Genomic DNA, 15,760 nt, shown 5'->3' on the forward strand with positions numbered 1-15,760 from the left:
ACAACCAGCAACCTAAAATGCTGTACACCCCATACTAAACAACTAGCAAGACAGGAACACAAACACACCCATTAGCACACAGGCTGCCTAAAATCGTAATTAGTTCACAGACACCACAAAAATCATCAAAGGACATGGTCCTGCCCACCAGAAAGACAAGATGCAGCCTCATCCACCAGAACACAGGCACCAGTACCCTCCACTAGGAAGCCTACACAACCGACTGAACAAATCTTACCCAATGGGAGCAGACACTAAAAACAATGGGAACTATGAACATGGAGCCTGTGAATTGGAGACCCCAAACAAACACAGTAAGTTAAGCAAAAGAGAAGACAGAGAAATACACAGCAGATGAAGGAGCAAGGAAAAAACCCACCAGACCAAACAAATGAAGAGGAAATAGGCAGTCTACCTGAAAAAGAATTCAGAGTAATGACAGTAAAATTGATCCAAAATCTTGGAAATAGAATGGAGAAAATACAAGAAATGTTTAACAAAGACCTAGAAGAACTAAACAGCAAACAAACAATGATGAACAACACAATAAATGAAATTAAAAATTCTCTAGAAGGAATCAATAGCAGAAAAAGTGAGGGAGAATGGATAAGTGACCTGGAAGATAAAATATTGGAAATAACTACCACAGAGCAGAATAAAGAAAAAAGAATGAAAAGAATTGATGACAGTCTCAAAGAACTCTGTGACATCAAACACACCAACATTCGAATTATAGGGGTCCCAGAAGAAGAAGAGAAAGAGAAAGACACTGAGAAAAAATTTGAAGGGATTATAGTTGAAAATTTCCCTAACATAGGAAAGGAAAGAGTTAATCAAGTCCAGGAAGTTCAGAGAGTCCCATACAGGATAAATCCAAGGAGAAAAACACCAAGACACATATTAATCAAGCTATCAAAAATTGAATAAAAAGAAAACATATTTAAAGCAACAGGGAAAAGCAACAAATAACATACAAAGGAATCCCCATAAGGTTAACAGCTGATCTTTCAGCAGAAACTCTGAAAGCCAGAAGGGAATGAAAGGACATATTTAAAGTGATGAAAGGCAAAAACCTACAACCAAGATTACTCTACCCAGCAAGGATCACATTCAGATTTGAAGGAAAAATTAAAACGTTTACAGACAAGCAAAAGCTGCAAGGATTCAGCACAACCAAACCAGCTTTACAACAAAGGCTAAAGGAACTTCCTTAAGCAGGAAATACAAGAGAAGAGAAAGACCTAGAATAACAAACCCAAAACAATTCAGAAAATGGTAATAGGGACATGGATATTGATTGCAACCTTAAATGTAAATGGATTAAATGCTCCAAACAAAAGACATAGACTAGACTGGATGAATGGATACAATAACAAGACCCATATATATGCTGTATATAAGAGACCCACTTCAGACCCAGGGACACATACAGGTTGAAAGTGAGAGGATGAAAAAAGATACTCCATGCAAATGAAAATCAAAAGAGAGCTGGAGGAGCATTCTCATAACAGACAAAATAGATTTTAAAATAAAGACTATTAGAAGAGACAAAGAAGGACACTACATAATGATCAAGGGATCAAGCCAAGAAAAAGAGATAACAATTGTAAATATTTATGCACCCAACATAGGAGCGCCTCAGTACATAAGGCAAATGCTAAGAGCCATAAAAGGGGAAATTGACTGTAACACAATCATAGTATGGGATTTTTTTTGTTGTTGTTCTGTATGCGGGCCTCTCACTATTGTGGCATCTCCTGTTGTGGAGCACAGGCTCCGGACACGCAGGCTCAGTGGCCATGGCTCACAGGCCCAGCCACTCTGCGGCATGTGGGATCTTCCCGGACCGGAGCATGAACCCATGTCCCCTACGTCAGCAGGTGGACTCTCAACCACTGTGCCACCAGGGAAGCCCCATAATAGGGGACTTTAACACCCTATTTTCACCAATGGACAGATCAACCAAAATATATATAAATAAGGAAACACAAACTTTAAATAATACATTAAACAAGATGGGCTTAATTGATATTTATAGGACATTCCATCCAAAAGCAGAAGAACACAATTTCTTCTCAAGTACTCATGGAACATTCTCCAGGGTAGATCATATCTTGTGTCACAAATCAAGTCTTGGTAAATTTAAGAAAATTGAAATCATATCAAGTATCTTTTCTGACCACAGCACTATGAGACTAGATATCAATTACAGGAAAAAAACTGTAAAAATTACAAACACATGAAGGCTAAACAATACACTACTAAATAATCAAGAGATCACTGAAGAAATCAAAGAGGAAATTTTAAAAATGCCTAGAAAAAAAGACAATGAAAACATGATGACCCAAAACTCATGAGATGCAGCAAAACCAGTTCTAAGATGGAAGATTATAGCAATACAGTCCTACCTCAAGAAACAAGAAACATCTCAAACAACCTAACGTTACACTTAAAGCAATTAGAGAAACAAGAACAACAACAACAAAAACACATTTAGCAGAAGGAAAGAATCAAATCAGAAATCAAATCAGAAATAAATGAAAAAGAAATGAAGAAACAATAGCAAAGATCAATAAAATTAAAAGCTGGTTCTTTGAAAAGATAAACAAATTTGAAAAAGAATTAGCCAGATTCATCAAGACAAAAGGGAGAAGACTCAAATCAATAGAATTAGAAATGAAAAAGGAGAAGTAACAACTGACACTGCAGAAATACAAAGGATCATGAGAGATTACTACAAGTAAATATATGCCATTAAAATGGACAACCTGGAATAAATGGACAAATTCTTAGAAAAGAGCAGCCTTCCGAGACTGAGCCAGGAAGATATACAAAATATAAACAGACCAAACACAAGCACTGAAATTGAAACTGTGATTAAAAATCTTCCAACAAACAAAAGCCCAGGACCAGATGGATTCACAGGTGAATTCTATCAAACATTTAGAGAAGAGCTAACATCTATATTTCTCAAATTCTTCCAAGGTATAGAAGAGGAAGGAACACTCCCAAACTCATTCTACAAGTCCACCATCACCCTGATACCAAAACCAAACAGAGATGTCAAAAACTACAGGCCAATATCACTGATGAACATAGATGCAAAAATCCTCAACAAAATACTAGCAAAAAGAGTCCAACAGCACATTAAAAGGATCATACACTGTGATCAAGTGGGGTTTATCCCAGAGTTGCAAGGATGCTTCAATATACGCAACTCAATCAATGTGATAAAACATATTAAGAAATTGAATGAGAAAACACATATGATCATCTAAATCAAAAGCTTCTGACAAAATTCAACACCCATTTATGATAGAAACCCTCAGAAAGTAGGCAGAGAAGGGACTAAACTCAACATAGTAAAGGCCATATATACAAACCAACAGCCAACATTGTTCTCCATGGTGAAAAACTGAAACCATTTCCACTAATATCAGGAACAAGACAAGGTTGCCCCCTCTCACTGCTATTATTCAACCTAATTTTGGAAGTTTTAGCCACAGCAATCAGAGAAGAATAAGAAATAAAAGGAATCCAAATCGGAAAAGAAGTAAAACTGTCACTGTTTGCAGATGACATGATACTATACATAAAAAATCTTAACGATATTGTGAGAAAACTACTAGAGCTGATCAATAAATTTAGTAAAGTAGCAGAATGCAAAATTCATGCACAGAAACCTCTTGCATTCCTATACACTAATGATGAAAAATCTGAAAGAGAAATTAATGAAACACTCCCATTTACCATTGCAAAATAAGGAATAAAATACTTAGGAATAAACCTACTAAGAAGACAAATTATCTGTATGCAGAAAACTATAAGACACTGATGAAAGAAATTATAGATGATACAAACAGATGGAGAGATATACCATGTTCTTGTTTTGGAAGAATCAATATTGCGAAAATGACTATACTACCCAAAGCTGTCTACAGATTCAATGCAATCCCTTTCAAACTTCCAATGACACTATTCACAGAACTAGAAAGAAACATTTCACAATTTGGATGGAAATAGCCTAAGTAATCTTGAGAAAGAAAAATGGAGCTGGAGGAATCAGACTCCCTGACTTCAGACTACACTACAAAGTTACAGTAATCAAGACAGTATGGTATGGGCACAAAAATAGAAATATAGATCAATGGAACAGGATAGAAAGCCCAGAGGTAAACCCATGTACACATGGTCACCTTATCTTTGATAAAGGAGGCAAGAATATACAATGGAGAAAAGATAACCTCTTCAGTAAGTGGTGCTGGGAAAACTGGACAGCTACATGTAAAAGAATGAAATTAGAACACTCCCTAACACCATACACAAACAATAAATGCAAAATCAATTAAAGAACTAAATGTAAGGCCAGACACTCTCAAACTCTTAGAGGAAAACAGGCAGAACACTCTATGACATAAATCACCACAAGACCCTTTTTGACCCACCTCTTAGATAAAAGAATAAATAAAAATAAATAAATTAAATAAATAAATAAATAAAATAAATAAAAAGAAAAATAAACAAATGTGACCTAATGAACCTTAAAAGATTCTGCACAGGCAAGGAAACCATGACAAGATGAAGAGACAACCTTCAGAATGGGAGGAAATATTTGTAAATTAAGCAACTGACAAGGGATTAATCTCTAAAATACACAAACAGCTCATGCAGCTCAATATCATAAAAACAAAAAACCCAATCCAAAAATGGGCAAAAAACATAAATAGACATTTTTCCAAAAAAGATATATAGATTGCCAACAAACACATGAAAGGATGCTCAACATCACTAATCATTAGAGAAATGCAAATCAAAACTACAATGAGGTATCACCTCATACGAGTCAGGATGGCCATCATCAAAAGGTCTACAAACAACAAATGCTGAATAGGGTGTAGAGAAAAGGGAACCCTTTTTTACTGTTGGTGGGAAAGTAAATTGATACAGTCACTATGGAGAACAGTATGGAGGTTCCTTAAAAAACTTAATATAGAACTCTCATACTACCCAGCAATCTCACTACTGGGCATATACCCTGAGAAAACCATAATTCTAAAAGAGTCACATACCACAATGTTCATTGCAGCTCTATTTACAATAGCCAGGACATGGAAGCCACCTAAGTATCCATCAACAGATGAATGGTTAAAGAAGATGTGGCACATATATACAATGGAATATTACTCAGCCATAACAGGAAACGAAATTGAGTTATTTGTAGTGAGTTGGATGGACCTCAAGAGTTTGTACAGATTGAATTATGTCCAAAAGAGAAAAACGAATACCATAGGTTAACACATATATATGGAATCTAAGAAAAAAAAAAATAGCACAGGGAGATAAGCTCCGTGCTTTGTGTCCACCTAGAGGGGTGGGATAGGGAAGGTGGGAGGGAGATGCAAGAGGTAGGAGATATGGGGATATATGTATATGTATAGCTGATTCACTTTGTTATACAGAAGAAACTAACACATCATTGTAAAGGAATTATACTCCAATAAAGATGTTAAATAAACAAACACACTTTTATATATTTTTTTCTAATTGTTAATTCTCTGAGATCAAACCCAAACCTTACATTTAGTTGCTCAAATACTTGAGTTTATTTGATTTTAAATCCATTTCTTTTAATCTCCACAAAGCAACTAGTTTAGTGTTTTGCACATAATAAATATTTACTTATGTCCACACAAAACCTGCATGCAAATGTTTTTAGCAGCTTCATTCATAATGCTAAAACCTGAATGCAACTAAGATGCCTTTCAGTAGGTGAATAGTTAAATACACTGTGGTACATCCAGACAATGGTATATTATCCAGTGTTAAGAAGAAATGAGCTATCAAACAATGAAAAGATTTGGAAGAGACTTAAATATTAAAGTGAAAGAAACCAATTTGAAAAGGCTACATATATATTTTATGATTCCAATTCTGTGACAATCTGGAGATGGTAAAATCAGAAGAAAGCAGTAAAAAGATCAGTGTTTGCCAAGGGTTTAGGGAGGAGGGAGAGATGAAAATGTGGAACACAGAGAATTTTTAAGGCAGTAACTATTCTGTACAATACTATAATGGTGGATAAATATCGTTATACATTTGTCCAACCCACAGAATGTCTAATACCAAAAGTGAGCCTTAATGTAAGTTATGGGCTTTGGTTGATGATGTTTCCATGTAGGTTCATTAATTGTAACAAATGAACCACTCTAATGGAGTATGCTAATAGCAGGGGATAGTGTGCAAGACTGGGGGCAGGGGGTATATGGGAAATCTCTGTACCTTCTGCTCAGTTTTGCTGTGAACTGAAAACTTCTCTAAATAATAAAGCCTATTAAAAATAATTAAATGAATTAATATTCTATATTACAAAATATTCACTTATGCAAAAGAAGAAAGGAGGAAGAAAAATGCATCACTATCAATGGCACCCCTAGACACAAACCTGTTTCTGGGATGCTCAAGAGTGTCGTTGGGGCTAAAAGTTTAGATACCCTGCAGAGTTAATTGATCTAGAAGGACTGATGTCAAAAAGTTGGGATTTAGAGCCTAGAGCTTCAAATTTCCATTTGGTATAAATACTGTGACTGAAATTCTCCATTTTGGACTTTTGAAGACAAGAAAATTTTTTATAATTGCTATATTTACATATTTTATCTTTTAAAACTAAATTTTTACTACATTTTTAGTATCTCTTATTATTATGTTTGCTATATTATATCCAACCTGGAAAATATGGAGCATACTGACATAAGCAGGATAACAATAAAATGTATACAAATGGTTCATTAATGTGAAGTTAACTTACCATTTCTTCTTATACACATGATACACATAGAAACAGGTTGATTAGTGAGATCAGCTGGTTTCCATTTTCTATCCAGTCACACCTGGAAAATATATCACCTGGGAAGATTTCAGCTGGTGTGATACAAACCAGACAGACCCAAATAACAAGCAACATTGTACACATCCATTAAACTCAATCTCCCTTTGCATATGAAGCAAAAGTAAGAAGATTTAAGTTAACAGAGGAATAGTGCCAGAAATAAGATTTATTTCATAGATTTCCAGGTATTAATCCTAAATTCTATCAATCTTTTGAATAATTTCCTAGATGTCTCTGAAACTTCATCCAATATATTTTTCTAAAATAAGATCAAAACACAAGTAATTATGCTTTGGAAATCATACTACTGCTAATTTTAAGCCTATCAATAGATATTGAAAGTATAATTTGAGCTATGCTCTACATTTTCTGATAAAAATTCAAAATAAATCATGAGTAAAGTGGAAAAGTATTATATCTAATGTTTCTCTTTGATATATCAAGTTTGTCACCACCATAAAAGAAAATTAGTTTAGGTTGAAAGAACTTATTCTTCACCTAGGAATATTTATTTATAAGAACCATAGTATTTCAGAGCTGAAAGAAGCCTTGAGAATCATCTAGTGAAATTGCCATTCTTCCCTAAGGAGGATAAATGTTTTTTTTTTAAACTGTGTAAGTGTCAGGACCAAATATTTTAACAACAGGGAATCAGTGGAAGAATTATGTTACTTTTGACTTATACGATATAATCACAGATTGTTCAAAGTGATAGTTTCCACCATTACTTTAAAAGCACTTACCAAATAAGAACTTGAACCCAGCATGTCTAAGAAACTATGTGTCCACATCTTCTTAACTTTTTGATGATAAATTTAAATAGTTTAGATTGATATTTCAGACTGAAACACATATTATTCATCATTAGTAATCAAATACATTAAAACACATAATTATTCCCCTTTTCCAAATCCCATATTCTTTTGGTTCACGTAGTTGAAAAAAATCTTTGATTATGGTGTCTTTCTTCCTCTAAAACCATCTCAAAAATATTAATGTCCTGATAAATTGGCAAGTTTAAGATTTTTTTTTAAATAAAATAGCCCTGGAACTGAGGCATGGACCAAGAGTTAATATTTCGAATACAGAAGGAAGACCCATGGTAAATCCAAACACCCAATTAAAAAAAAATTCTATACAATAAATATACTGAATCTAGAAATGCTAATTCCTAGTTTTTTACACATCAGTTTACTTCTTGTCTTCTAAGTGTACTTTTGGCCAAAAATGAATACAGCATTAGGAAAAATGTTTCATGAACAAAACTACAACATGACATTCAATTTTTATAAGCAAGAAGAAAATATATATTTGTCTAAATATGGGCTAAACACTGTATTTCAAAAAATGATAAATAAAATATAAAAACAAGCACAGGAAAAAAATTTGGAACAAATTCAGGAAAGGGTGCATAGTCTCACTAAATTGAACAGGTTTATTAGGGAGTCTCAGCTTTTGAAGCATAGGTATTCATTTTTTCCAATAAATGAATCTTCTGTATGGTGCTGTATTAACCTCACTTTTCTATTATATAGCGGCTCCCTCAAAGGATAGCTTAGCCAGATTCTGTAATTTCTTCACCATATTTTTATTGTTAGAATAGTCACATTTTGGAATTTATAACTTAGACTCATTCTTTTTAGAACTTTAATTTCAAACTTAATTCAGAAATGTTCTCCTCCTCCTGGCACCACATCTCCCACCGCAATTATGGATCTGCAGGTTTGAGGTAGGGCACTCTAGTGATTCCTGACTGAAGATTCTGACACACCTACTGTAGCTCCTCTTATGTTGGTGTCTTAGTTTTGGCTACTATAACAAATAGCATCAGCTGGGTTGGCTTAAACAACGACCATTCCTCACAATTTTGAAGGCTGGGAAGTCCAAGATCAAGGTGCGAATAGATTCAATGTCTGATGAGAGCCCTCTTTCTTGTTTGCAGATAGCTGCTTTCTTGCAGTATCTTCACATAGCCAAGAAAGTGAGATCAACTCTTTCTCTCTCATCTCTTCTTTTAAGGGCATTAATGTCATTCACGAGCGCTCCACTCTCATGACTTAATTGCCTGCCAAATGTCCCACATCCAAATAACATAATCTTAGTGAATAAAGCTTCAACATATGAATTTTGTGGGACAGAAACATCAGTAAATAACAGTTGGCATCTCTTATTTAGTATGTTTCTCATAAATGGAAATATTGTACAAAATGACTCAACGCCACCTACACATTTTGTATATGCATAACCCAGGAAATGCATGCGTCATTGTCAAGCTGAATATTGGAAATGTAGGCAGCTTCACTGTTGCTACTCCTTATCTCAGTCTTATCTATTCTCTATAATGATATTTTCCCCTGATAATGTGTACAGATAAGCAAACATGCAGCTAAAGTAGGTGCTCTACCAGGAAAAAAGAAAAAATAAATGACTGTAACTTCTCACAACATTTATCCTTTATAGTTTGGTCTTTACATTGACTGTTAGGGTGGGGCAAGAAGGGTAGGGACTGTGGGGAGAAATAGGAGGATGTGGAAGTAAGTCTACTTCTGAGATCACTCTTCAAGTCAATACAGAATGATTTTTAATTTAAAAAGCAACAATCTAAATGTCCAATTGAAAGGTAACATTTAATATATTAGAGAAACACATGTGAAGAAATATTACATAAAATATTAAATCTATGAAAAATTGCAAATTCCAATAATGTAATGTAATATAAAAGAAATAATCTAAAATTACTTTAAACTCACCATGACCTGGAGGAAATTTTTTCCATTAAGTGAGTGTAACTAGCTCATATATGGATAAAGTAGGCCACTGCATATAATATGGACACTTACAGATTAATTTCACCTTATTTTTATTTTTCAGTTTTGTTTTTTCCTGAAAAAAAGTCATTATCAAATTTTATGTTACATAATTTTTTAAAAAAGAGGTAAAAATATAGAAGATAGATAAATGGCAGTAAAAGAAAAATAAAGGTTATATGGATGTAACTTAGTATAAAATGTATTTGAATTTTATAGGAGCATGACCACATAACCATACTGAAATTTTAATCTTCAGATCTGCTACTAAAATATTTTCCCCTTTCAAAGTATTTTTAACCTCCTATAAATGTTTTAGCATTAAAAAAAACCTATCATAGTCAAGACTACACTCAAAAGTTGTATTTGATAATACCAAATAAATGATACTGACATTTTGAAAATAAAAACAAACGTATGAAACTTTTTTTTTAAGCCAGACACTCTGAAACCAGAGATTTGGAAGGAAGTTGAATCCTAGGAAAGTCTTCTGTATCACCAACACTGAGACCACTCTATCTAAAGAAATCCCAACTATTAAAGACCTAAATCAGGAAGATGGATGTCTCCTCATCTCCCTTCAGCATGAGCACCTCACTGTGGCTGATGCCAGTGCTCTGCAGCACCTGCACCATTGTTAAACCCTATCAAGAGGAGCTGACAGAGTATGACCATGGTGGGCTCCCAATCCATCATTTATACAAACTTCTTCTTCCATCCAGGGGAGAAGAAATAGAAGAGAGGGGAATTTGGGGATTTGACTAAAAGAGAATAAATTGTTAAAATTGAAGAAAATAAGTTATCCTAATGCAGCAGAATTAGGGGCTCAGAATTAAGTTGTGATCACCTACTCATGCAGCTCTCGGTCTCGATGTATGTTATACATATGAAATAGTGTTCAGATAATGCTCAAGTATTTGTTCTTCCTAAGGTAGACTGTAGAGGTTTAGAGATCTCTGATCATTCTGGTATCCCTCATACATGACATGCTGTTGACACCCAAAACATACAGTTGTTGAATGAATGAAAGAGTGAATGAGTGAATGAACAGATGAATTTTAAATTCATGGAAAACCAAATTCACTCAAACATATAACAAATTATATCCATAGAGACCTTTCCACTTCAACTACTCATCGGAGACTTAAGTGATATTCATCGAATATATCATATTTTTATGGTCTCCAGTTCAAGACAAATTAAAATATAAAAGAGATATGGACATCTTCTGCCTAGAGAGGCAAAACTTAGTGTTAATTTATACCCATATTGTGTTAATACATAGATTAGATACGGTCATACCGATTTTAACTTTGCATAATTCTTTGCAGGGATTATAAGGATTTCACAATCTTCTTCTGCCACCACTGAGAATGCCTTTGTTTATGATTCAGTCTGAGCTGTAACTTCCAGGGTTCCAAAGGTACTCCATTGTCCAAGCTGTAAAAACACCAAAAGCTACTTAAACTTCATTATCATTCATCAACATAAAAATACCAATGATAGTGAAAGGATCAATCTAGGAGAGCCAGCAAAAGGGTAAATGGTAGATCACGCTCCTGCTCTTTGAAAGAAGGGGATCTAAACATACTTGCATGGATGTCATACTTCTTTTGTCCAATATCACTTTCCCAAAGCAAGAAATTTTTTTTTCATTAGCATGAAACAAATATGTTATAAGAATAGATCTTCTGTTTTATTCACTGATTCATTTTAAGTTCCTGAAATTGTGCTTGGTACATAGTAGCCATTCAATAAATATTTGTTGTAAGAATGAGGAAATTAGTGTACTTATATCCATGTTCTTCTGTTTATTTTATTATACTCATATGTTGGTAAGTAATAATGGAAATGAATACAGTGTTAGGCAGGTATAAATCACTGATATATATATATATGTATTCATGTATGGTCTCCTAATTTACTATGCTAAGAATAAATATTAAGCATGGCAAAAATGTTACCACTAGAATACATATTGTAAGTTATTAGGCTGTAGTGAGAATGTGTACAGTTACAAAGAGGATTTGTATTCATGTTTGCCTGGGAAAATTGAAGGACATCTAGAAAAACAAGGGAAGCTTCTCAGAGAAAACATCAGGTCAATAGGGCTATCTAATGATGATATGGGAAAACTTCCATCTTCCACTTCATATCCATAGAAAGGCTGAATATTTTTCTTTTTAGTTGAATGAATAGCTGAGATTGAATCTGCAAGTTTGGAAATAAAGGAGGACTTGAAACAATTACTGCTGAAACCAAAGTGGTCCACAGTGATATCAAACTAGGAGGAAGTCCTAAGAGATTGAGTTCTGGAGTTGTCAACCATATTGGAATAGGAAACTCAGGACTATACAGGTGAGGAATTGGAGTTGAACACTTTTGCTTAAAGCCTAGGACCTTGAAGGATTGTCCCATATATTAAATGGAAACAACAAAAACTCTAACCATTAATCTAGCTATGGAACTGTGTGGGTGCAGAGTATACATTCACACATAGTACAGGACCCAAAGCTAATGTAAAGCCTGGCACACAACTGAAAAAACCCTAGGATCCAGGAAGGTTCAATTTTAAACTCTATGTATGAATTCAGAAGACAAGGAACTCCCACGGAATGCAATTCCTGATAATAACAAAATCACTATAGAAAATTCCAAGCCACATAAGTGGACAAACCCTTATGAGGAAAGTCAACAAAAAAAGAATCAGAAAAAAAAATGAAGAACTTAAAGGAAGCAGTACACGTTTAATATATTAAGACCATAAAACCAGAGCACAACATTATGGAGGCAAAAAGAGGCATTTTGTGAAAGAACAAAATTAAATTTCTATAAGTAAAAATTAAAGTTATTGAAAGAAAAACACAATGAATGTATTAATTAGTAAATTAAAACTAAAGAAAGAATTCAGGACATGGACAAAATATGAGAAAAACTTCCAGAATAAACTATGAAAAATATAGAAGGAATGGAAATAAGTGGGAGATTTTAAAAGATATAGAAGATAAATGAAGACCATTCAGCCTATATCTACTAGAATTTCCAGAAGAAAGCTAAAAAATATGAGAGTGAGGTGATACATAAGTGACAATAGCTGCAAACTTCCAGAAATGACAGAAGAGTTGAGTCCTGAAAATGAAGGAGGACACAAAATTTAGATACATATTTGTATTTTATATCACTAATCAAAATTTGTTATACTTCCTTAAACTTTCTCCTCCAAATCCCCCTTCATCATCGTATTAGTTATCAATAATTTCAAGCAGATGTTTTCTATATATTTTTCCAGATTTTCTAATTTTTTTAAAGTATAAGACTTAGTCTGAGTTACCTAATAAATTATTATGAAAGCATAAGTCCTCCATAATTTTGAATAACATTCTTAAGACTTTCTTTCTTCATTCATTAACCAATATCATCAGACAACCCAGCAATGTTAGGAAAGTATTCAACTTCCTTGCTCTTTACATACCCACTTATTTTAGTTGAATTAATTTTAAAATTAACATTTATAACATTTCCATTCTGTTCTATAATATGGTCACCTTCAAAATGCTAGAAAAAAGAACATTCGAAGAACTAGAATTGTGTATTTACTTAAAATAACAGTAATATAGAGTGAGAGTAAAACAAACAACAAGATGATAATTTTAGGCAGCATGTGAAATAAATTACTAAAAGATGAATTTTAGCTGGAAAAGCATTGAATCCAAAGAAAATGGATGCAAAGAAGTTGATAAAAATTGGTAAATGTAAATAACATTTACTGATATATAATAAATTTTAAATGACTAATATAGAATGCCTTTAAAATGAGAGAAAGTTAAAATAATTTTACAACAGAAACTCCAAAGAAAGGAGCAGGAAGATAGAATTAAAATGTCTATGCTCTGGAATTAGGAAAGAAAAAAAGATTTATACAACTTTTCTTAGTTCAAATTACAAATTTAATATAGGAATTAGAACTTTTTAAATGGAAAAAAGAAAATAAATACAATGATATAAAAATAAAGAAATGATAAAAATTTTTATGTACCTAAAGTGTCTAATAAACAGCAATAATTTGACTTAAGAAATAAAAACAACAACAAAAGCAAATGATTATAAAGATGACAAAAATATTTGTAAAATTTCCAGAAGAGAACAGCCAAATGAATCGCACACAAAAGAAACATGCTCAACCTCACTAGAAAACAGAGATGTACATGGTACCCACATATATTCATCCATCAGAATGAAAATATTAAATTACTCTAACCTATGAGACTGGGGAGATACTTTAATACATAACTCTAAAAACTGTAAAAAGCTTCAAAAATGGGAAATAAATAATAAAATAAACAAAGAATGCTTAAAATACTTTATCCAGTAAACCATTCCCTAGGAATCTACCTTAAATAAATAAATACTTTTTTAAGGATACATTTAAAGATGTTAAGGCAGTACATTTTGGCAACCCCTGACTGGAATATTCCTTAGTGGTCACCTACTTAAATCAATATGTGTGTGTGTGTTTGTGCATATGTATGTAGCGTGTGTGTCTATGTATGTATGTATATATATATATATTTGTTAGTAAATTATACATATATTCAAACAACTCTAAGTTTTAACATACTGTTAATGATTTGTAACATCTATACATCTTAACCTAAGATTCCTTATAATGAAAAAAAAAGTAATAGGTGAAAATTTATGTTAAAAATCTATTTTTATAAAGTGAACATTTACAGAAACAGTAATTTGTGTAAGTGTATACAATTGTTTATATCCTGATGTCAGTTCAGGGAAACATATACAAGTGTAAAAGGCTATTCAGAGGAGAGATGGAGTGAAAATGACAAAGGATTTATTAAATTTTTCTTCAAACTTCCTTGTATGTTTTTCAATGATAATAGGGAGTATGGATTAAATTTTAGACATTTTTGAAGACATTTAAAATGCAGGTTCAAAACAACATTCTCTGTCTCCTAAGACAATAGAAATAAAAGCAAAAATAAATAAATGGGACCTAATCAAACATGAGTCTTTGCACATCAAAGGAAACCTTAAACAAAACAAAAAGACAACCCTCAGAATGAGAGAAAATATTTGCAAATGATGTGACCGAAAAGGGCTTAATTTTCAGAATACACAAACAGCTCATACAACTTAACAATGAAAAAACAAACAACCCAATTAAAGAATGGGCAGAAGACCTAAATAGACATTTCTCAAAAGAAGACATACAGATGGCCAAGAGGCACGTGTAAAGATGCTCAACATAGCTAATTATTAAAGACATGCAAATCAAAACTACAATGAAGTATCACCTCACACCAGTCAGAATGGTCATTATTAAAAAGTCTACAAGTAATAAATGCTGGAGAAGGTGTGGAGGAAAAGGAACCCTCCTACACTGCTGGTAGGAGGGTTCTACACCTCCTACACTGCTGGAATCTAAACTGGTACAGTCACTATAGAGAACAGTATGGAATTTCCTCATAAGACTAAAAAATAGAGTTGTTATATAATCCAGCAATCCCACTCCTGGACGTATATCCAGAAAAGACAAAAGCTTTCATTTGAAAAGATACATGTACCCCAACATTCATAGAGGAACTATTTACAGTAGCCAAGACATGGAAACAACCTAAGAGTCCATCGACAGATAAGTGGATAAAGAAGTTGTGGTGTATATATACAATGGAATATTACTCAGTCATAAAAAAGAATACAAATGCCAAGATTATCATACTAAGTGAAATAAATCAGAGACGTATGTGGAATCTAAAAAAATGTGCAAGTGAACTTATTCACAAAGACTAACAGACATAGAAATCACACATATGGTTACCAAAAGGGGAAGGGGGGTGCATAGGGATAAATTGGGAATATGGATTAAAAGATACACACTACCATATATAAAATAGATAAACAACAAGGATCTACTTATAGCACAGGGAACTACATTCCCTATCTTGTAATAAACTGCAATGAAAAAGAATTTTAAAAATAGATATATATATATGTATATGTTGAATCACTTTGCTGTACACCTGAAACTACACAATATTATATAACAAGT

At 33.1% G+C, this 15,760-nt stretch overlaps 1 protein-coding gene across 1 annotated transcript in view; it reads right to left on the minus strand.

Moving 5' to 3' along the window:
* Positions 1–15,760, minus strand: part of CNBD1 (cyclic nucleotide binding domain containing 1) — a 397,351-nt gene that overhangs the window by 51,089 nt on the left and 330,502 nt on the right. Inside the window, 3 exon segments of the mRNA XM_067711697.1 lie at positions 2,853–2,859; positions 9,637–9,769; positions 10,996–11,133. Coding sequence (XP_067567798.1) covers positions 2,853–2,859; positions 9,637–9,769; positions 10,996–11,133 — 278 coding nt within the window.

This window comes from Pseudorca crassidens, chromosome 17 (genome assembly GCF_039906515.1).
Source record: "Pseudorca crassidens isolate mPseCra1 chromosome 17, mPseCra1.hap1, whole genome shotgun sequence".
Taxonomy (NCBI): Eukaryota; Metazoa; Chordata; class Mammalia; order Artiodactyla; family Delphinidae; genus Pseudorca; species Pseudorca crassidens.